Raw genomic sequence first — 21633 nt, 5'->3', positions numbered from 1 at the left:
AGACGCTTCAAGGGGGCCTGGATGCCAGTCCCCTAGCAGTGGCCTCCCCTATAGCCAGCCCACACCACAAGCCATGGACCACCCCCTCCTCCCAGGACAGTCCCCACCATCCTCCTATTTTGTTTCTCACCTGCAGTAGAAGTTAACGTCCTCTGGGATCAGAGAGAAGAGAATCTCACCCCTAGACTCCTAACAGGGGCCTTCAAGCCTTTAACCCAGAGTGTCACACCAGGAAACCAGATCAAAACAGCAAGTTCCCACCACACCCCCAACCTAACCCTTCTCTGGTTTCACCTATGTATATTCCTTGCCCATCCCACCCTCCTCCTCTTGAAACCCCCTCCCACCCATCCCCAATCCGAGGTGGGAACTTCATGTTGAGGAATAAGGGGAGGCAATACAGCAAAACCTCATTAATCCAAACCCCTGTGGATTTGGAATTTCTTCATAATTTGAACAAAAAGTGAGCTTGAGTTTTCCTTTATCTGTGAAGAAAAGGTGTACTAAGCTTTTCTTAGTGGTGGAAATATGTCTGTAGGAGGGGATATTTAACCCATACCAGAAAACAGACTTTTGAATCCTATCCATTCATTAATGCATGCTCCCTGAGGAGTGGAAAAGGCCTTCTTCATCAAGTTCTGTATATATTTTGAAGACATGCATTTCATTAAATAGACACTGTCATTCAGTTTTGTCATTTATTCACAGTGGCCATCTTCTCAAATATAACATTCCAAATTAGAGGTTTAACTGTACTGGGGGGAAAGGAAGGGGATTCAGGGAAGTGATATGGGAGGGAAAAATCTTGTGGGAGGGCTGCCCCTCTCTCTCACAATTATGGCGGAAATGACTAGGAGCTTCTGCAGACACAGCATGCCCCAATCTCTACATCCCTGGGAAGCAGAAACTAGCTTTATTCTTTTCCACCCCCATCTTCTTTTCAGTCTTTCTCCCTGGGCTCCCAGTTAGAAGGTGAGGGGTACCAGAGCAGCTCCTACCCCTGGTCCTACTCTCATCACCTCGTATAGCTCCTGGACCAACTCCTGGTTCCTGCCCTTAGCTCCACCTTCTGTTCCTCTGCTGGGAGAAAAGAAAGCCATCTGAATTTCCCTACACTTCTGGTTGGGAAATTCACTTCCTTCTCTCTTTGGCTGTTGTAATTATCTGGGGTTTGTACTGTACATGTCCGTATGTGTGTGGGGGGGGGGGCTGGGGGCAACACTTGGCTTTTTAAAATTCAGGCTCAAAATTAATTTTTAATTAATGGCTGAGTTGCAGAGGTACCAATACCTACCACAAGTGGTTTAGAACAAATGGCCAAATTATTTCCTGGGCCACATGGCATTTAGGCTTGGCAATATAGCTATGTCTGACCTTAGGATACAAAACCTTCCAAGTAAAAGCTTCTATATAAGCTCTCCCTTCCATCCTAGGATCAAGGAGCTAACCTCTCAGGTCACCCAAACCCTAGCCTTGGATATGAGACACCCAGCAATACTGCCTTCTTAGCTTGCTGGGTATCTCACACATTTTCTGCAAGTCAGTGAGAGGAAATCACTTATGGTAGGGTATCCTGAGTATGGCGGGGGAGCAGGGAAGGAACCCCCAGATTCCATTCCCTCTGTTTGTCTGCTGGTGACAGCACATAAGCATGCGCTGGACACCCCCATGGACCCAAATTTAGAAAGTGGATAAATTAGGGTGCCATTATTCATTTTACAAAAGAATTCACTGCAGGAGTCCTTTAAATGGCAAAGTCCCCTGGTGCCTTTTAGCATCTGTTTACAGATCACCAGCTACTTTGACAGAGAGGCTGGGCAGGCAAAGAATTAAAATTACAGTGTAAGGAGCCACTGCCCACTGCGGCTCAATCCCAAAGAAAATCGCATCTCAGAAATGATGGCTATAGCTGACAGGTTCTCATTTACTGGCTTTTTAGGTAGGGTTATGTGTCCGGCAAGGCCACTCAATGGCAGGAGAGGGGGAGTGAGTGGCATCAGCAACCTGGAGATGTGAGCTCTGAGAGTACATTCTTTACCATGCTGTTCCTGGCACCTCTCCCTGGGAATCAACATGCCTACTGAGCCCACGATCTGATCTAGGAGGATGTCTCTCCCCATTTCTAAACTCCCAGGCCACATGATCAAGTCCATGTCCTAACATCTACCTGAGGTTCCTTTCTTGCTCCTTCTTGTTCCACCCACCCTGCCTAATGTCAGGACATCTCAACAGCATTTTTTTCCAGGGTATCTCAAGTCTCCCTGAGTTAACTACCCACTCCTAATTCCCACCCATGGGGGGCTAATATGAGCTCCAGATGCCTTCTGCCTCACAGATATAAGGAGGAGGAAGAGAGAGAATCAGGTGAGGAGTGGAAAGGGGGGTAGAGAACCAAGGTTAGGGAAGGAAGAGGGAAACCCAACCTACCTGCTGCAGTCAGCACAGCCCCTATAGCCAAGATCCTCCAACCCATCATTGCCTCCACCCCATTAACAAACCCACCCCCAGCCCCTAAGGACGCTCTGGTGAAATGGGGGGTGACAGACATACACTGGAGAGGTAGAGGAAGAGGAGGGCTTAGAGTCAGGAGGAGGCTGGGAGGGGGTGGGTTTTGCAGGGAAGTGGGTGTGCCCTGTGAATGTGCTGGGCCCATCTAGCCCAACTCTTGGTGTTGCTAAGGTATTGTTGGACAGTTCTGGGAAGCAGCAGCAAATGCTTTCTTTGGGTGGTGTCTTGGGAGATGGATCTGTGCAGGTGTCGGAGGGCTGGAGTCTGTGGAGGTTCTCTGGGTGTGGAGGGCAGCAGTGAGAGGGGAGAGGCTCCGGAGGTGTTGGAGGGAGTGGGCTTCACGACCAACCTGCAGTGGTCCGGAGTCACCTCCCCCTGTGTCCTCCGCCCGTGGCCAAAGCGGAACCAGGAGAATTACCTGATGAGGAGCTGCAGTGGGAGAGAGTGGGGTCATGGGGTCAGGAGCCTTGGTGAGGGGATGGCAGGTGGGGGGAGCCTAGCAGTCAGAGCAAAGAGGAGTATGGGTAGGAAAATGAGCAGAATTTTGGGAAAGCAAGGGGTAAGGGTGCAGAAGGGAGGTCCTAGAAGCTGGCTTGTGAGAAGAGAGGCTGGGCAGCAGGCAGCTGGGAAGGTGTGAGGGCCAGAGTGGGAGGGAGGCCAAAGGGAGGCTGGACTTAAATACTGAGGGCAAAGGGAGGTTACAGGATGGAAGGCCTTCAAGATCTGAAGAGTCAAGAAGAGGAAACTATGCAGGAGCTGCCAAAGAGACAGGAAAATTGGGGAGCCAAGAGAACAGAGGCGATGGTACCGGCCAGGGCCTGGAGAAACTACAGATCATACTGCCCTGTGCTCTATTCCAGAAAATGGCAGCTTCTAGCCCTCTGGCCCAAGAGTGCAGAGGAAGCTGAACAACGTGGCTTGAATAGGAGTGAGCAAAGAAGGGGCAGGAGTTCTTGGAACTAGGTGGGGTCTAGGGGCAGAAAGACCAAGGTTCTGGTAGAGAAGGTCCTGAGATGCAGACAGGAGTGAGAAGACTGGATGGGAAGGCACAGGAGTTGGGCTGACGCTGCCAGGAGTGACAGAGGCACAGACAATGGGATGAAGATGGGGTCACTAGGGGGCTGCCAGGAGCAGCCAGTGGACAAAACAGCAGACTATGAGAGACAGATGGTGATGGGGCTGGGTGGCTGGTGTAGTGAGTGCACGAAAGACAGTGGGATGGATGGGGATGGGACACGGAGAAGATAAATGACATTGTAATTTCCACCTGAGCGTCGAGCAGCCTCTTCTTGGGTTCTGGCAGCGGCTCAGCCATGGCGGGGTGGTCCCGGCGCAGCTCCTCCTCCACCAGCATCAGCCTGAAGGGACGGGCTTCAGTGGGGTTAGTGGCGGGCACAGGCTCAGAGCCTGCCCATGGAACCCCACAGCTCTCTGGAAAAGCCTCAGGCATCCTTATCCCTTTGAATCAGAGTCCCTCCATTGCCGTGATGCAAGACTCCCTGTTACTCAGGATCATGCGCTCCACCTTCCTCCCAGGAACCCTTACACCTCCCTGCTAAGGCAGCTTTCTGTGCCTCAAAGACTTCTACCATCCAGACACCTCCAGGCCTCCATCATCCCAATCAGGACAGTAGTGCCCCTTCCCCAAACCTTCCATGGCTGAGGACCTGGCTTCTGCATCCCCCATGTCACCTCACTGTGAAGATCTTCAAGGTGATTTATCACAAAGGATATCAAATAGAGCAGTGGTTTTCAAAAAATATTTCAAGAAGCCCTTTTCTTCTAATTAAATCTTACATAAAATACATTTAGAATGGATCGAAATGGAGGTGGCTCTGGTTGGAGTGGGGCCCAGGGTCCCCCCTGCCCCGACCCCACTACTCTGAAGATAATTGACCTCTTTGCTGAGGATACCCTCTTCGGAGCCCAGGGCTTGCTGGAGCAGCTGAAAACATACACAGGCTAAAAGACCCTTTCTAACAGAACACCTTTCCAAGGCTAGAGAGGGAGGGTCCGCCCAGGAAGGGCAGGGGCTACTCTGGCTAGGGAGCCCTGCTTAGGTTTGGGTGAACATCACAGGTTAAGTTGAGAATAACTAGTGGGGAGTCCTGGCCTAGGGTAAATGCAAATGCAAATGCAGTGATGGTTGGACAGGTACATTTTCCAAGGGCTTCCGAAGCTACTCTATCAGAAGAGAGGTCAGGGTTTGGTAAAGGTATATTTAATACACTAAGCAGGTTGGGGTTTCTCTCCATCTGGTGATGAGTGAGTGGGTGGCTTCCTGGGGAGAAGAGTGGTGGGCTCTCCTGGTGGGCTCCTGAGTTTGGGGATGGGAGTCAGAGGAGTAGCTCGCCCACTTGCTCTCTTCAGCCTCAGGCTCTCCCTCACAACCCCCTCCCCAGGCCGCCCCTCACCTGCCAATGATGCTCTTGATCTGTGAATCCTTCTCTGCCTGCTGCTGCCTTAGCCTCTTCTCACTCTGCTCCAGTCGGGCCTGATACTGCATCAGGATTTTGCTGGTCTGTTCTTCCTGGGACAGCAGCCTCCGCTCATACTCTTCCAGCTTCCGGTTGGACATGTGCAGCCGCTCTTTCAGTGAGTGAATCTCCTCCTCGTACTCCTTCACCTGCCCGCCGGGCACACGACCCCGCACTGTGAGGGGCGCCCCACCCCAAGCCCACCACCCAGCCTCCATCCCTGTCTGCCAAGCACAGCCACTGCATGTTGAGGGACATCCAGCTGCCTTCCCCAACCCCTTCCCTGCCTGTGGATCACATCCACACACCTGCTTTTGAGAAGACCCTGCCATGGTGCTGAGGTTCCCTCAAAATGGAGCAAGGTCACAGACACCCACACCCTGAGGTCTATGTATGGCCCCTCATGAAGACCCACATAGAAATCTAGACTCACAAGCACACCTTGAGTAACTGTGCTCAGAAATTAAAAATAGGGTGACTCTTCAGCCCTAAGCCAGGCCCCAGAACACATGCTGGAGACATAGGAAGAAAAGGCAATTGATGGGGGAAAGGCAGGTGCTGTCCTCCATGTGACCCTCTCCTTGGCTCTGTCAAGGAGCCAAGGATAGGAGGTCTACAAGTGAATTCTAGGCTGAGAATCTAGGAATTCTAGAGCTGGAAGAGCTCAGAAGTGTCATTTTATCTGCCCTATTGGCTCTAGAGTCTACAGCTGTGCTGTCTAATATGGTAGCCACCAGCCCACATGTAGCTATTTAAAATTTAGGCCAGGCACAGTGGCTCAACCCCTGTAATCCCAGCACTTTGGGAGGCTGAGGCAGGTAGATCACTTGAGCTCACAAGTTCTAGACCAGCCTGGGCAACATGGCAAAACCCCGTCTCGACAAAAAAAAAAAAAAGAAAGAAAGAAAGAAAAAAAAAACTAGCTAGGCATGGTAGCACGACCCTGTAGTCCTAGCTACTCATGGGGCTGAGGTAGGAGAATGCCTTGAGCCCAGGAGGCGGAGGTTGCCTCGAGCCACGTTTGCACCACTGCACTCCAGCCTGGGTGACAGAGCAAGACCCTGTCTCAAAAAAATTACAAAATTAAAATTAAATAGAGCTAAAAATTCAGTTCCTGAATCACAACTAGCCACATGTGAACGGTACAGATTACAGAACATTTCATCACTGCAGAAAGTTATATTGGATAGTGCTAGTCTACAGCCTTTCTCAACAAGGTTTCCTCATCTGAAGCACAGAACAGAAAAAAAAATGACACAAAAGACTTTCCTCATTCTCTGAAGAGGATACATACATATATCACCAACCCTTCTACATGCAGAGGAGAGATGTGAATTAACTTCCTACGGTGGCTGCCTTGGGGCTAATATTAGGGTTTAATTCTCATTAAATTTGCTGGTCAAGCCCATCTGAGTCAGTCCCAACATTTCCTATGCTCAAAGACCACTTCCCTGTGTTAGGGTCATATGTTCTTTATATATGACCTAATCCTGCAGCCACCCTCTTCCTCTGGCCCTAGGAGCAACAGCTTCCTCAAGTAACTTTCTGCTAAGTTATCTGTGTGTGCCCCAGAGCTCTTGGTGCCCTTGCCCTCAGCCTCCACCAAGTGAGGGTCTGGATGGCCTTTTCACACATGACCGACACATACTACTTTGCCACATGCATCCCCTGCCTACTGACTGTCACTTATGCCCATGGGACAGTGACTGGGTAGGCCAGACATCACTTGTAATATAGCTGCAACCCCCTCCATCCCCACCCAATTTATTAGCTCCTACTGCCAGTAAAGTAACATTTCCTTTCCTAAGCAGTCACAGGAGCCAGGGCTTATGTTCCTCCTCGGGAAGAACATGGAGGTAAGCCTAAAATAGATGATCCCCAGATAGTCTACGATATATATAACCTACAAAATAGAGTTGAAAGTGACTTTTAACAACTGTGTGTATCTGGTCTCCCCAGATGGACTGAAGGCTTCTCAAGAGGTGATCAGGTTTTTGCCTTTTCTTTCCACCATAACTGACCCTGGAGGTTTCCTTTGGAAGTGACTAGAGATCTCCCCTGTGGGTAAAAGGAAACACTGGGGCTTGGAGCTGGTAGAGTCCATCGTACCCTATCCAGCCGGCTCTCATCCATCGATTTTGAGTACTCCTTGAGCTTGTACTCTTCCCGCTCGATGTGGGCACTCTCGATGTCAGCCGACAGGTGAGGCATGTTGGAGACCCAGGCCACTGTCCGCTCAGAGGCTGGCATTGTGGGGTTCAATGTGGATGGTGTCTGAGAATGCTGGGACAAGGCACAGTGAGGGTGAACAGAGAAAGGAAAGGTGGGAAAAAGCAGGGTACATTTAGAGGGCAACAGCACAGCCAAAGGAGATGACAGTCCCAGTCCTATTGCCCTGCTGTAGCCTTTATCACCCCTGAATGCCAGAGATGTGAGTTGAATGCCAGAGAATTTCTCCTGTCACTGTTCTTATTCAGGATCTGATTTTCATGCCTCCAAGCCCCCAACTGGCCCTATTCCAGTCACCCCCATTCTACTTATGGACTAATGCCCTCTGGAATGAGAATGCTAAGAGGGTTCAGTGCCACATCCTTAGGGCCTGGCATAGCACATGGCACATAGCAGGCCCTCTATACACATTTGTTTAATGGCCAAAAGGAGGCAAGAAGATTGTAACTTCAGGCCACAGACTCTGTTTCAACCCCACCCCCCTCATCTCCTTCTTCCCTCCCTGTTGTGACCCAGCCCGCCTTCCTCCTGCCTTCACCTACCTGCTTGGTGATGGAGGGCTTCAGCCCCCCACCCCCTCCGCCACCGCTGCCCCCGCTGCCCCCAATGCTGCCCTCCTTGCTGAGGCTCTGTTGCCGTGGACGGGCGGGGCCATAACTTGGCTCTGGGGACTGCAATAGATTCCCGCTGGATGGCCGGGGTTTCTGGGCTGCGCTGACTGTCAACTGCTGAGACTTGCCCCTCTGCAATGGAGGCGGTTGGCCCCCGCCACCCCCACCGCTGCCCCCACCGCTCCCACCTCCAGGCCCTGAGGGGGCTGGCCTCTGGGGACCAATGGTGATCTGGGGAGGGGACAGCATGTGCTGCAGGTTGTCCTGGAGTGAAAGCTGCCGACGGGTGAAGTCAGTGCCAGAGGGTCCAAACTCATCACTGTAGCTGTGGCTATGAAGGATGGAGGCAGCAGGGGGCTTGGGGACCCCGGAAGAGAGGTCCTCACTCTTGCTATAGCCATGGAATGGGGCAAAGGTGTCCCCAGGGGGCTCTCCACCTCGGTGGTGGTGATGGTGGTGGTGGTGGTGATGGGAGGAAGGTGGGCCATGGCCACCGCCCCCTCCATGACCGCCTGGGGGACCTGGCCCATCAGCAGCCATGTGGAAGAGAGGGTTTTGGAAGGAGAGGGGGATTCGCAGTTGCTGGGCAGGGACACCGTCTGTGGTGACACCCATCTGGCTGAGGCGCATGCCAGCCGCCGTGATGGATGAGCCACTCCCCTGGGAGAGGCGTCCGGCAGGCGCAGGCCGTAGCCCCAAGGCTGCTGTCAGCGAGGCCTGGCTTGAGTGCAGCAGGTCCCCTACGGCCGCCAGGTTCGAAACACTGCTGCTGTTGAGGCGGCCACCAGGCCCATCGCCCTGTAAGTCCAGCATGGACACACTCTTGTTGACACTCAGCATCTTCTGCTCTGGCTCTGTGATGTCCGAGCTGCTCGTGCAGTATGCTGGTGAGGAACGGGCCAGGGGTGGACGGCTTACATAGAACAGGTCTTTACCCCCACCAGGCGGTGGTGGGGGTGGCTTTTCCTTGGTTGGGGAGGGGAGGCGAGCCATGTCCATAGAGCTGTCAGAAGGGAAGGGGGCACACAAGCAGAAGGTAAGGTCGGGGCTCCTAGCAATTGAGCCTTGCTGTGGTCTGGCACAGGCCTTGGGGTGAAAAGTGGGACCCAGAGGGAAGGGCTGAGAGCTAGCGGTGGCAGCCCTGAAGAGGGCAGGCAGGGAGGATGGGAGGGGACAGGTGAGTAAAGGGAAAGGACAGGGCCCCTCCGGGAAGGGGGTGAGGCCTAGAGGAGGGGAGATGGGGGCAGCAAGAGAAGGGATGGGGGCAGGGCTGGGCAGATATGGAGGAGATGAGGTCCATGGAGGAGGAGAGGAGAGGAGTAGGGCGAAGGCCAGTGGAGCGGGAGAGGGAACAGACAGGAGAGGAGAGGAGGGTGGGGGAGGGGAGAGCCCCTCACCTGTTGAGGCCTCGAGCCATGAAGGACTGAAGGTCGATGGAGCTGGAGAGAGATGGAAAGAGGGGCAAGCACAGAGAGAGAAGGAGAGAGATGTGGACAAATGAAAGGAGAGGCGGGAATGGTGGGATGGGTATGGTGTCATGGAGGAAGACATGGGCAGAGGAACAAGCAGGGCCATCATCAAAATAATGAGCAGCAAATGAAGCACGGGCATCACCCATCGGAATGGAGGCTGGGACTCTGGAGCAGGCTGCAGGCCCTGCTAGGCTTCTGCTGTCACTGCTCTAAGTGCTGGATCATGGGGAGGTCCGTGGGGTTCTGGTCGGGGGCTGGGGGAAGTGCTTATTCACTAGCTATTACTGAGATGTTTGAACATTTTGACACATGGCTGACATGATGTGCTGGCTGAACCTCAGCCTGGGGACAAGCATGGGCAGGCAGAGGGACAGCAAATCAGAGCTTGCAGGAGGGATGCTCTAGGCTTACAACTAAGCCATGAGTTGGTGGAGCCTCAGCCCTATTCCTAGAGCTCCACATCTCTCACTCCCTCAGGCTGTAAAGGGCTCTCAGCCTACCACTGACTGTACCTGTCTCCTTATCGTCTTCCCTGAGAACTTGGTGCTTTTTCCTCCCTTCTTTCAAGCCCTAGAGAGATGCGTGTGGGGCCCAGTGAGGAGTATCTAGAATAGGAGAAGGGCTCCTAGGGCACAGGCCTGGCTGTCCCAAGGTGCTCACCTGTTGAGGTCCCGCATCATGTAGCCCTGCATCTCAGCCGATGGCCCCCGCAGTACCACAGGCTGAGGCCGGGGCCGCTCACTCTGGCGGCTTGGCTGCCTTTGGATGTTGGGGTTCCTCAGAGCTGTGCTGATGTCGTTGAGGAGCCGGGGCAGTGGACCCAGCTTCAGGAGGGCTTCCTGGAAGGGTAAGGCTGTTACCTGGGGGCTCAGTGCCCAGTTCTAAGAGGGCCTCTGAGGGTGCAGGTGGAGGGGGTCTGAGTTGGGATAGTAGTAGTGACACCTCGAGGAACAAGGGGAGAAAAAAATCTTCAAAGGGTAGTTTCTCAGGCTCCAGGAACCTCTGGAGCCGTCTGGGGATAGGGCAAAGAGGGGATCTGCTGACCTTGCTGAGCTGGGGCAGCACCTCCCAGAGCAGGGCATGCAGTGTGGAGAGCTCTCGGCCCAAGTCGATGTAACCCTCAAAGCTACTGCTGTTGGTTAGCGTGTCCAGGTTGGAGATCTCATACAAGAACTGCTGCATAGAACCCCATTCCAGCTCCAGAAACTCATTCATGAAGCCCAGAAAGTCCTCCTTTGAGGTAAACCTAGCCAAGAATCCAGAAGATAAAGGTCACAGACACACACGCACACACACACACAAGGTATCATAGCCTCCCCATCTCAGGATCTCTGGGGACTCAGGAGACCCTTCGTGCCCACCCCCAGCCCTGCCACTCCCTGCCCTGCCCACTCCTGAAGCTTCCCTCACTTGGAAAAGTTGGCCAGGTTCTGGATGACCTTGGCAATGAGGGTGAGGGTTCGTGAGGTCTGCTCATCTGGGTACTCCTGCATAAGCCCAAAGAGACTGGGCGACATAATCGCTGGGCAGAGGAAGCGCAGGAAGAGTGAGGCGCTGATAAGCCTGTCTGCGATGTCCTCCCGGCCTCGCTCTGCGCAGCGCAGCCGCCACGAAGCAAACACCTCCTTCAGCTCCCTCGGGAACACACTGGGGGGAAGGGGCAGGGAGACAGAGAGAGAGAGAGAGAAAGAGAGAGACCGGGACTGAGCCCCAGAGACCCTCAGCTTCCAGGGAACATGCTGAGGGGGGTGGTAGGAGGTGAGGGTGTGGAAACAGGGGTGAGAGAGACAGGGAAGAAGGGACTGCAGGAGCAAGATGGGAGGCTGCTTGAAGAAGGGGGCCATGGCAGAGGGAACAGACAGATTAGGGAGAGAGAAATGGAGGGGAGGAGAAGGTGAGGAGAGAGACACGTGGGAGAGAGATGGAGGGGTGTGGGAGAGAGACAAGGAGAGGAGGAGAAGAAAAACAGACACCAGGGAGAGACAGAGATGGGAGAGAGATGGAGGGTCACTTGAGGTACAGGGAGCTCGGACCCCCCAACTCTTCTGGATTCCAGGGAAATGGGGATGGAGGTGCCCCAGGCATGATCCCCAGTCCCTGGAATGGCTCAGAGCTCACTCCCCGCACCTCCCAGTTCCACTTCAATGTCCCACTGACACCTTAAACTCAGCTGGTGTAAAGCAGAGCTCACCATCGCCCCCACACCTCCAACTGGCTCCTCCTCCTGACTTTCCTGGTTGTCAATGAGGCCACCGGTCTCCCAACCACCAGCCTCATGGCCTCTTGAGTCATCCCTGACTCCCCACAGACATGCTCCCTCCTTTCCAATAAGCTGACAATTCCTACTGATCCTTTCCTGAGAGGGTCCTTCCAGTAGCTCCTTCGTAACTTCTGTCACTGTTCTGATTCAAGATCTGACTTTCATGCCTCCAAGCCCCCAGCTGGCTCTACTCCAGTCATCCCCCAACATACACCCCTCTACTCTACTACATACACTCTACCTATGGATTAATTTTTTTTTTTTTTTTTTTTTTTTTGAGATGGAGTTTCACCCTTGTTGCCCAGGCTGGAGTGCAATGGCGTGATCTCGGCTCACTGCAACCTCTGCGCCCCAGGTTCAAGTGATTCTCCTGCTGCCTTAGCCTCCCAAGTAGCTGGGATTACAGGCATGTGCCACCACATCCGGCTAATTTTGCATTTTTAGTAGAGACAGGGTTTCTCCATGTTGGTCAACCTGGTCTCAAACTCCTGACCTCAGGTGGTCTGCCCACCTTGGCCTCCCAAAGTGCTGGGATTACAGGCATGAGCCACCATGCCCAGCCTATGGATTAATCTGCTAAATCACAATGTTTCTGACACCTTTAATGGCATCCCAAGGCCTACCAATGACCTCAGACTCCTTGAGGCCTTCCAGTTTCTAAAGCTAATCTTCCTGCCCAGACATCTCTCCCACCACTCCCCATTATGAGGCACATGCTCCACTAAACCGGATGTAACTGCCACTAACCTACTTTAATGTCCCCTGAAAACTCCTGGGCCTTTTCACCATCACACATGTGCCTTTCTCACAGCCTTCTTTTGAAATGGCTTTCTTGCCAACTATGTCCATATATCAGAACCTAAACCAGTCTTCAAAGCCTACCCAAGGGGGCACCTCTTCCCTGCTTATCTCAAAGCTCTGCCTTCTCTCTGACCTTATATCACACACAGGTTGGGGGGACCCTTACTCAGCACTTACACACCATTATGGCTCTGTGGCTTTTTTTTTTCTTCTAATTTGTCCCCACTCATTCTGGTGGAGGCCCTCTGAGGGCAGGGACCAGGCCTCTTTCACCTGTTTGCTCTATAGCGCCTAGAACAATGCTTTGCCCATAAATGGTGCTCAGTCCTCTTTGAGGATGGACAGATAGATGAACAGATGAACACATAATTCCCCCGACCCTGGCCCCCCAGCCCAGCGTTCCCAGTCTCACCAGTGGGAGTTGACCACCTTGCACAGGGCCAACTCACAGCACATTCGCAGGTTGGCCTGGTGCTCTGCCAAACTGGACGCTGTGCACTTGATAGGGTCTACCTCGCAGTTTTCCTCAGACTCATACAGAGCACGGATGAACTCTCCTGGGGGGTGGGGGCACATGAGGGTATGGTCACACTTTCCAAGGGCAGGGAAGGGGGTGGCCAGGGTTGGGGAAATTTCAGAATCAGGTGTTGGAGGCTGGAGTCCTAGGACTCTGGGTTAGGAAGTATCAAGCTGTGGAAGGGTGGACTTGGGGTCTGGGGTGGACATCTGGCAGGTTTGGGAAGAAGAGGGCCTGAGTGTGGGCCATACCAATAGCATCCTTGAGGTATTTCTGACCAATCAGTCTCATATACTCTTCTATGGCTTTAGTGGCGAGCGTGTTCTCGCGGAATATGAGGTGCTCCCGTTCCATGAACCGGTCTACCTCAGACATGGCCATGTCTGAAAGGAAGTCCTGAGGCCCAGGAAAATCCAAGTGTCAGCCTCTGCACAACCCAATCTTGTGAATTTGCCCTGTCCTCACTAACCCCCAAGCAAGTGCCCATTCCCAAGTCACCTTTCCCTGAGGGCACAACACTCACCTTAGCCTTGCCTGTACTCTGCAGGATGTGAACTAGTGCACTGGCAACCTCCTCCTTGCCTTTGACATTCAGGGCGGGCTCCAAGACTGCACACAGCATCCGATAATGGTTGGTGACATACTCTGCAAACTCTTTATATAGCTCCATGGGCAAGATGCTCATTGTCTGGTAACGTGCTTTCAGCCGCACAGCCGGGCAACCTCCTTTGCCCTTGCCCCCTGAGCCACCCCCCGAGCCCCCTCCCCCTCCCGAGCCCATGCCCCCAGATCCCCCACTGCCTGTTGGCAGGGTTACAGGGTACCACTGCTCTGTGAAGTGGCGCCCAGCCAGGGTGGCCACTGGCACAGTCACCAGGCCGACATAGCCTGCCTTGTCCTTCTTGCGCTTTTTGTCTGAGTCACGGTACAGATGCAGCCGCAGGGCACGGACAGCCGGCAGGTTGTTAAACTCGAAGTGCTCGCCCCAGAAGACGGTGTCCCCTGAGGCAGAGCGGGGCTTGGAGGTGGTGCGTGCATACAGCATGTCATCCAGGCAGAGCTCACAGTAGTACCGCTTCTTGGGGGGCAGCTCCCGGGCCTCTATGATCCACAGCTTTAGCACATTGTCTACCCGGCGGCTGTTGTCCTGGCATGGTGGGGTGGGCACGATGTTAAAGGGGGAAGGGACAGAGAGACACCAAAAGAGGAGAGACAGTAAGAAAGTGGGATACAGACAGCAATCATAAGGTGAGATGGTGTACTGGGTTGAATAGTATCCCACCAAAACTAATGTCTACCCTGAACCTGTGAATGTGATCTTATTCGGAAACAGGATCTCTGCAAATGTAATCAAACTAAGAAGAGGCCAGGCATGGTATCTCATTCCTGTAATCCCAGCACTTTGGGAGGCCGAGGTGGGTGGATCGCCTGAGGTCAGGAGTTAGAGCCAGCCTGGCCAACATAGTGAAACCCCATCTCTAATAAAAATACAAAAAAATTAGCTGGGCATAGTGGCACGCGCCTGTAATCCCAGCTGCTTGGGAGGCTGAGGCAGGAGAATTACTTGAACCTGGAAGGCAGAGGTTGCAGTGAGCTGAGCTCATGCCATTGCACTCCAGCCTGGGAAACAAGAGCGAAATTCCGTCTCAGAAAAAAAAAAAAAAAAGGCCATACTGAATTAGAGTGGACCCTTAATCTACCTTATAAAAACTGGTGTCTTTATATGGAGAGGGAGATTTGGAGACAGAGATACAGGATACAGAGACACACAGAAGGAAGCCAGCTACATGAAGATGGAGGCAGAAATTAGACGGATGCAGTTACAAGCCCAGGAATGCCAAGGACTGTGGCAACCTCCAGAAGCTAGGAAGAGGCAAGGAAGGATTCCCTGCTACAGCATCAAAGGGAGCATGGCCCTGCTGATACCTTGCTTTTGGACTTCCAGCCTCCTGAACTGTGAGAGAATAACTTTCTGTTGTTTTATGTGACCCAGTTTGTAGCAGTTTGTTATAGCAGCCCCAGGAAACTACTCTAGAAGCATAGACATACACTAGACAACACAAACAGTATTGGAAAGATTTTAAAAGCTGGAATAACAAGCGAAAAATATTAATGTAGAATTTGAAGGGAACTGGAAAGTCCTGCAGAGACTATCAGAAATTGTGAAAAAAGAATTGCATATAGAATGGGTAAAGCTTGGCCAGGTGTGGTGGTTCACGCCTGTAATCCTAGCACTTTGGGAGGCTGAGGCAGGCAGACAACCTGAGGTCAGGAGTTTGAGACTAGCCTGGCCAACATGGTGAAACCTAGTCTCTACTAAAAATACAAAAATTAGTCGGGTGTGGTGGTGCATGCCTGTAATCCCAGCTACTGGGAAGGCTGAGGCACAGGAATTGCTTAAACCCAGGAGGCGGAGGTTGCAGTGAGCCGAGATCATGCCACTGCACTCCAGCCTGGGTGACAGAGTAAGACTCTGTCTCAAAAAAAAAAAGAATGAGTAAGGGCCTGGGGGGATACAACTGAGCACAAGCTAATGGTAAGGCTCAGGTGATATTGCAGTGTGTTGAAAAGGAACATGGTGTTTGTACTCTGCATAGGTCAGATCATGTCAGCATCTTGGGTTGAGTTCTTTAAGGACATCAAGACACACGAGTTTCCCCCAGAGGAGGGTGACTAGGACTGTAAGCTTGCTAGAAACTGGGATACAGAGAATAGCTGACAGAACTGGAAGCATGAAGTTTTGGGAAGAACACAGACTCATAGAATTTATGTGCCAAAGGGACCTTAGAGATCATTTAATCCAACCCACTGCCACCAGTACCCTCTGTCTTAGAGAGGAAACCAAGGTACAGAAACTTGGCTAAGTGTATTTTATGTGTCCTGCGGGGTGTTAGTGAAGCATTCCTGCCTGCAGGGAAGCTAGACTAAAGAATTTCCAGAGCCCCATCAACTCTGTACATCTACGACTTCTATGGCAGGGAAAGAGATCATAAGGCAGGGTAGCAGTACAGAAAGAGAAAAGAAATGGGGGACTCAGAATAATGGGGGTCTCCCCCTGCTTGTCCAGGTACCCTGTACCTCAATCCTCTCCTTCCCCAAGCCTCTCCTCCTTTAACTCACTTTCCTCCCTAGGCCCCCAGCTTCCCGTGTTGGCACAACGTTTGCCCTGCACAGGTTGTGTCCCCTTTATTCCCCAATACCTTGTTGGGCTTTACTGCCCGCTGCAGATTCTCAATCCATTTGTCTCTTTCGGCCGCAGACCGGCAGGCAAAGCATTTTGTTCCTGATGAAGTTGTTACCTAGAAAGGAGTGTGGAGTTGAGGGAAAGGGCTACAGAGGGGAGGAGACTCTGCTACCTTCTCTTCCTCCCTGGCCTATCCTCCTTTCCTCCAGTCCCAGAAGTTTCTGTTACCTTGACATCCCCACCTGTGCCACTTTCTCTAGACCTCTCTGCCCCCCGCCTGCCATCACCCCTGTCCTTTGGCCCTCCCCAGCCCACTAGACCCAGTACCTCAAAACAGAACTCCTGGCCCAGGATGGAGCTGTGCACTGGCTTGATAATGGAATCTTCATCCAAGTTGAGCTCCAATGCCTCAGCTGCACTGCTAGGACTCAGCAAGGACTCATGAGAGTGCGACTCCTTAAAGCTTTGCATCAGCCGGGCCCTGGCAGGCAGGAGGTTCAGGAGAGGAAGGGATCAGGGCTCCCCACTCTTTTTTTTTTTTTTTGAGACAGAGTCTCGCTCTGGTGCCCAGGCTGGAGTACAGTGGTGTGATCTCAGCTCACTGAAACTTCTGCCTCCTGGGCTCAAGCGTCTGTCTCTCCTGCCTCAGCACACCCAGCTAATTTTCTTTTCTTTTTTTTTTTTTTTTTGTATTTTTAGTTGAGACGGGGTTTCACCCTGTTGGTCAGGCTGGTCTCAAAGTCCTGACCTCAAGTGATTCAGCCTCCCAAAGTGCTGGGATTACAGGCATGAGCCACCGCGCCCGGCCCCCCCTACTCTTCTTAAACACATAGGTACCCTGCATCATCAGTCTGTTCCAGGATGGAGACTTGGAGAGAAGGCCCCCTGAACACCCTTCCCAAACAGACACAGAAAGAAACCTGCCTATCAGGAAGGACGTGAGGGATGTGATAAAAATCAGAATCCTTTAAGGAACTCCTCTGCTCCAGCTGGGCCTGGTGGCTCACGCCTGTAATCCCAACGCTTTCAAAGGCCGAGGTGGGAGGGTCACTTGAGCCCAGGAGTTCAAGACCAGTCTGGGCAACACAGTGAGACCCTATTTCTATTTTTTTTAAAAAAAGGAAAAAAAAAACTCCCACCATCTCACACCTAAGGGATTGCGAGGACTGGGGACACCTAGTAATATCTCAACACAGAAATGGACCAAGGCAGAAAAGAAAAAAAAAAAAAAAAAAGGAGAGAACAAAGTGGGCCTGGGGCACTTCTAGGTAGTACCTCCAGGTAACCCCAGAAACCAGAGCCTCAGTATAAAGGAAAAAGTGGAAGTAAAGAAGTGAAGGCACAGAGAAGAGATATGTCTAGCCTGGGCCTGGCACAAGGCTAGTGCCTGATAAACATTTAATGATTCAATGAATGAATGAACACAGCATAAGAGGACAAGTTTTAGCAGAAGCAGGGGAAAGAGTGAGGGAAAAGCATAAGAAATAGGAGAAAGCTGTGGGCAGAAAAGAGCTGAAAGAGGATAAAAGACAGAATACAGGGACTAGGGAAGAAGAGGAGGTAGGGCAAGAAGGAGAAAGGGGGAGACAAAGGTATGTGCAGCAAGACAGAGGACAGGAGAAGAGGAGGAGGGCCAACTGGAGAGATGGCCGGGGAGAAACGAGGTGAGGGCTAAGAGGGGATGGAATGCCAAAAAATCACTGCAGGGGGGCAGAAGATAAAGGGGGCTGGGGGCATGGAATAATGAGGGGTAGGATAGCAATACAAAAGTGGTATGGAGATGGGCAGGGGATGAAGAGTAGAGAGCAGTGGGAAAGCGGGAGGGGAGCTCGGGTGTGGGAGCCTCCAAGAAGTTATTTATAGCAGCCCCGTCATCGCAGGCTCTGGCTGCCGTCAGCGCGACGCTCCCCCGGCCCCCGGCCCCCCACCCCGCCCCCGCGGCCAGGAATACCATGCCCTCACCCCCTGCCGGCCCCAAATCCAGCTCTGGCAACATAGGAGGGGGGCAGGGAAAGGTGTGACTCACTTTATCCCAACCTCCCCCCTACCTGCCCAATCCTGGGGGTGGCCAGACATGGGGGAAAGGGAGGGCATGGTTCTCCCTGGGGAGTGACTGGGTGAGGGGGAAACCCAGAGAGGAACCCCAAATGGCAGGCAACAAAGGCAAACAGTGAGGTCTCCTTCAGCCTGGCCTCAGGGACAGTGCCTTCTGGACTTCTCTGCGGGCTGCTTCTTCATGCCTCAGTCCATGGATTGCTCCCCATTCTGTCACCCTGCACACCTGTCCCAGCCTCCCCTTCTCTGCCATGCCGTATATTGTCTCTTCCCTCACTGATGAGGTCCTTGAGCCCTAGCCATCATCCATTCATTCAGCCACCCCCAGCCCCACTCCAACCTGCTGCCCCTGTATTTCCTGACCTTCCCTGACGCCCTTCCACCTAGAGCCTATTGCTCACTCACCTACCAACCCCTTCCCTGCATTCCTTAAACATTCCTCCAGGGTCACTCTCCTCCTGTACAGCTCCTTTGATCCTGGGCTAGAGCCCATCCTTCTTGGCCTGAGGAGTCCCTGAGGAGTCCCTCCTTGGCTTCACCTTCATTCCCTTTCCAGCCTGTCTGTCTGTCTTCTCTCTGCCACCCTACCCCTCTCCTGCTGCTCACAGATCCCTATTCTAGTTCTTTTCTGTTCTGTCCCCTGCCCCGTGACATCCCCCAACCAATTTGAGTTGAATCCTCCAACCTTTGCACACAGATAACCCCCTCCCTCTGCATCTCACACAAGAGACCCTACATTACATCGATCTCATCCCACATGCTCCAGCCCCTGTACCGGTCATGGTCAGCACTTCGGAAGCGAGGCAGGATCTGGCGAAAGCTGCTGGTCCGGTCAAGTTTGGGTTGTGACTTCGTTCGTTTGATGGAGCTTTTTAGCCGTCGGCTCAGGAAGCCTTGCTGGGGGGGAAATGGGGATGGGGTGGGTTGGGGCAGGGTCAGTTCTACCTGCTCATCCCTCAGCTGGTAGAGAGCCCCTGGATGAAAGTGGGATGGGGAAAAGGGAAGTCTCCAGAAGCGAGAAAAGGGGGATAGGAACCCTAATACCAGTTTGTCTTCCTTGCTCCCATGGGTACAGTGCAAGCACACACACACACACACACACACACACACACACACACACACACACACACACAGCTTGGAGAAGGTGGGAGGGCTGGTCTCAGTAGCAGGGGGGCAGAGCCAAGAAGGGGGAAACCAAAGAGGTGGGGAGACACACACAGACACACACTCTTTTTCTCACTCTCACTCCCTCTCTCCCCCTCCTGCCCTCTTTCTCAGACTCCTAGGGCCCCAGTTGGGGCTGGAGGGGAGGGGGCCCAGCTGAGCCACATCTGGTAGGCACCACTCACCGAGGGCCGGAAGGGCGCAGCAGGGGCGCCCTCCATGCTGTACTGCTTCCCCCCTGGGACACTCTTCCTCCTCGAGCGACCCAAGTGGTATTCTGGAGGGGAGGAAATGGCCAGAAGGGAAGTTGGGGAGGGGGCCAGGAGGGAAGCTGTTAACCCAGGTTCCCACCCCTGACCCCAGTGCATACCCCCACCTCCCTCTGCCCCTCAGCTCCGGCCTCACCTACCCCCCGGAAAGCAGCAGGAAGAGCAGCGACGGCGGAGAGGCTGGCAGCGGGAAGGAGGGGGCAAGGAACCTGAGCAGGAGCCCCCTGAGGGGGATGGGGTGGGAGGCCTTAGGCCCATGACTGGGGCTGGCAGTCAGCAGGGGAGCATGGCTGAGAGGGTCAGTAAAACCCCAATAATGAAGGACACCAAAGATCCAGGGAGGCTAGGTCCCTGGTGCCCACCCACCCCAGAAGGGGCTAGCTGGGGGGAAAGATGGGTTAAAGGTCATTGCCTGTAAGCAGGCTTTCCTCTCCCCCCTACTGGGCACATCTTCCACCTGCCCCGCACCTCCTGGAACCCCTGTCTGTCTGGAGGGCCAGGGCTGCCTCCCATGACCCCCTCCCTGGACTGGAGGGGGAGGTCTTGGAAGAGACCTGTGAGGAGTAGCAGGGGGAGAAGCTGGGGACAGAAAATCCAAGGAAGGGGCAGGTAGGGGGAGGGGAGAAGGAGCCGGTTCCACGTGCACTGCAGTGGCAGGGGCTCAGAAGGGCGGGGGGGGGGAGGGGAAAAGCAAAGAATGCAGGGGAGTGGGCAGGGAGCAGGAAGGATGGGCAGTGGGGGTTCTGGGGACTCCCAAGTAAGGACAGGGAGAGGAGGAGGAGGGGAGGTGAATGCGGATGCAGCTCAGTCTGCCAAGAGCCTAGAGGGATGGCAAGCTCTGAAAAAGGAAGCTGAGGCTCGGCTGCAAGGGAATTTAGAGGGGCCGAGGGGCTGGAAGAGAATGTAAGTGGGGGGATGCCAAGCTCCGGCTCCAGCTCCAGAATGGCTGCCCAGGCCTGGGCTCCCCCCTCAGCCCCACAGTCACCACTGCAGCCAATGGGGGGGCAGGTGCTGCATCAGGGGCGGGGCCACCATCTCCACGGCAACAAGAAGCTACAGGCTGGAAGGAGGGGGGTGGACCGGAAGAGCTGCCTGTTAACCCTCTAGGTTCCAGAACAGAACAAGGGAGGACCACAATTATATTTTCACTGTCTACTTCCAGAATTGCAAATTGCCTGCAAACTGCCCTAGAATCAGTCCCCAGCTTCCCTTTACCTGTAAAACCCAGGTGTTAGGAGGTTTGCATACAAAAATGTGGACCCCATGACACGAGAACCCTATCACTCCCTCAGGAACAGGTGTATAGTACAGAAACATACACTGAGCTGTGGAGGTACGTGTATATGAGAACCACAATACAAAAAAATAACTGGGGATCTATGTGCTTTTGAGACATACAGACAACTGTGAGCACGGGCATAGCACGGATCCACATTCTGAGACCCTGAGGCCCACACACCCCACAGGATACATGCTTTGACATATGTGAGCACTGCAGCAAGGGAGTACATACTTGAACCCAGTTACCCACATGAGAGCTGCTGGTGTGGACTTCGTGGCCCAAGTCTCTTGGGCAATCATGTGGACAGCACACTACAGAAATGGACCTATAACCCTAAGACACACATGTCCCCATGCAGGGGAATTCCAGTTTAACCCCTGAAATACATGCTTGAGTACACCATGATCCTGACCACAGAAAGGTATCTCCATATCTCAGAAGCACAAACATCCTTTCATTCACGTGAAAAGTACAACCACATCCACTCTGTCTCAGGACAACCCCCTTTCCTCCCCCAGCCCTTCTCTTACTCTAACACAGGCATCCGAGATTGCCACCAGAGTAAAGAAAAACCAGGAGCAAATATGTTAATTATCCTTCTGGTACACACTAAGCAATGCATCCAATGGTTCAGGATATCTCTTCCCTAGTAACATTTTTCTGCATTTCTTAGGTATGGCTGCCTCACTCTCATTTCAGGGAACCGAGCTCAGCCATTATTTTCATGTGCAAGCTCATCTAATAAAGGCATAAAGTCTAACTTTAAATGCATTAAAACTCTGCTTTGGAACTAAAGCATTAACA

At 53.1% G+C, this 21633-nt stretch overlaps 1 protein-coding gene across 10 annotated transcripts in view; it reads right to left on the bottom strand.

Annotated features, from left to right (window-relative positions):
- Nucleotides 1-21633, bottom strand: part of SYNGAP1 (synaptic Ras GTPase activating protein 1) — a 33630-nt gene that overhangs the window by 1964 nt on the left and 10033 nt on the right. Inside the window, exons 4-19 of one of the 10 annotated variants that reach the window (XR_004027828.1) lie at nucleotides 19464-19555; nucleotides 18890-19011; nucleotides 16387-16540; nucleotides 16076-16174; nucleotides 13399-14022; nucleotides 13127-13271; nucleotides 12771-12915; nucleotides 10708-10944; nucleotides 10342-10543; nucleotides 9958-10136; nucleotides 9223-9264; nucleotides 7757-8828; nucleotides 7095-7268; nucleotides 4923-5134; nucleotides 3776-3866; nucleotides 2858-2937 (exon numbers count right to left, since the gene is read on the bottom strand). Coding sequence is in view for 9 of the 10 variants with exons in the window: in XM_030802897.1 (XP_030658757.1) it covers nucleotides 3773-3866; nucleotides 4923-5134; nucleotides 7095-7268; nucleotides 7757-8828; nucleotides 9223-9264; nucleotides 9958-10136; nucleotides 10342-10543; nucleotides 10708-10944; nucleotides 12771-12915; nucleotides 13127-13271; nucleotides 13399-14022; nucleotides 16076-16174; nucleotides 16387-16540; nucleotides 18890-19011; nucleotides 19464-19555; nucleotides 19688-19805 (3711 nt within the window). In the remaining variant the exon portion in view is untranslated. Of the gene's footprint in view, nucleotides 1-2857; nucleotides 2938-3772; nucleotides 3880-4922; nucleotides 5135-7094; nucleotides 7269-7756; nucleotides 8829-9222; nucleotides 9265-9957; nucleotides 10137-10341; nucleotides 10544-10707; nucleotides 10945-12770; nucleotides 12916-13126; nucleotides 13272-13398; nucleotides 14023-16075; nucleotides 16175-16386; nucleotides 16541-18889; nucleotides 19012-19463; nucleotides 19556-19687; nucleotides 21342-21633 lie in introns of those variants that run through there. The other 9 variants (XM_030802897.1, XM_030802896.1, XM_030802890.1 and 6 more) reach the window with 9 other exon arrangements.

The sequence above is a fragment of the Nomascus leucogenys genome, chromosome 22a (genome assembly GCF_006542625.1).
Source record: "Nomascus leucogenys isolate Asia chromosome 22a, Asia_NLE_v1, whole genome shotgun sequence".
Classification (NCBI taxonomy): Eukaryota; Metazoa; Chordata; class Mammalia; order Primates; family Hylobatidae; genus Nomascus; species Nomascus leucogenys.
Note: the sequence above shows the minus strand (reverse complement) of the source record. Positions and strands in the feature narration are given on the sequence as shown.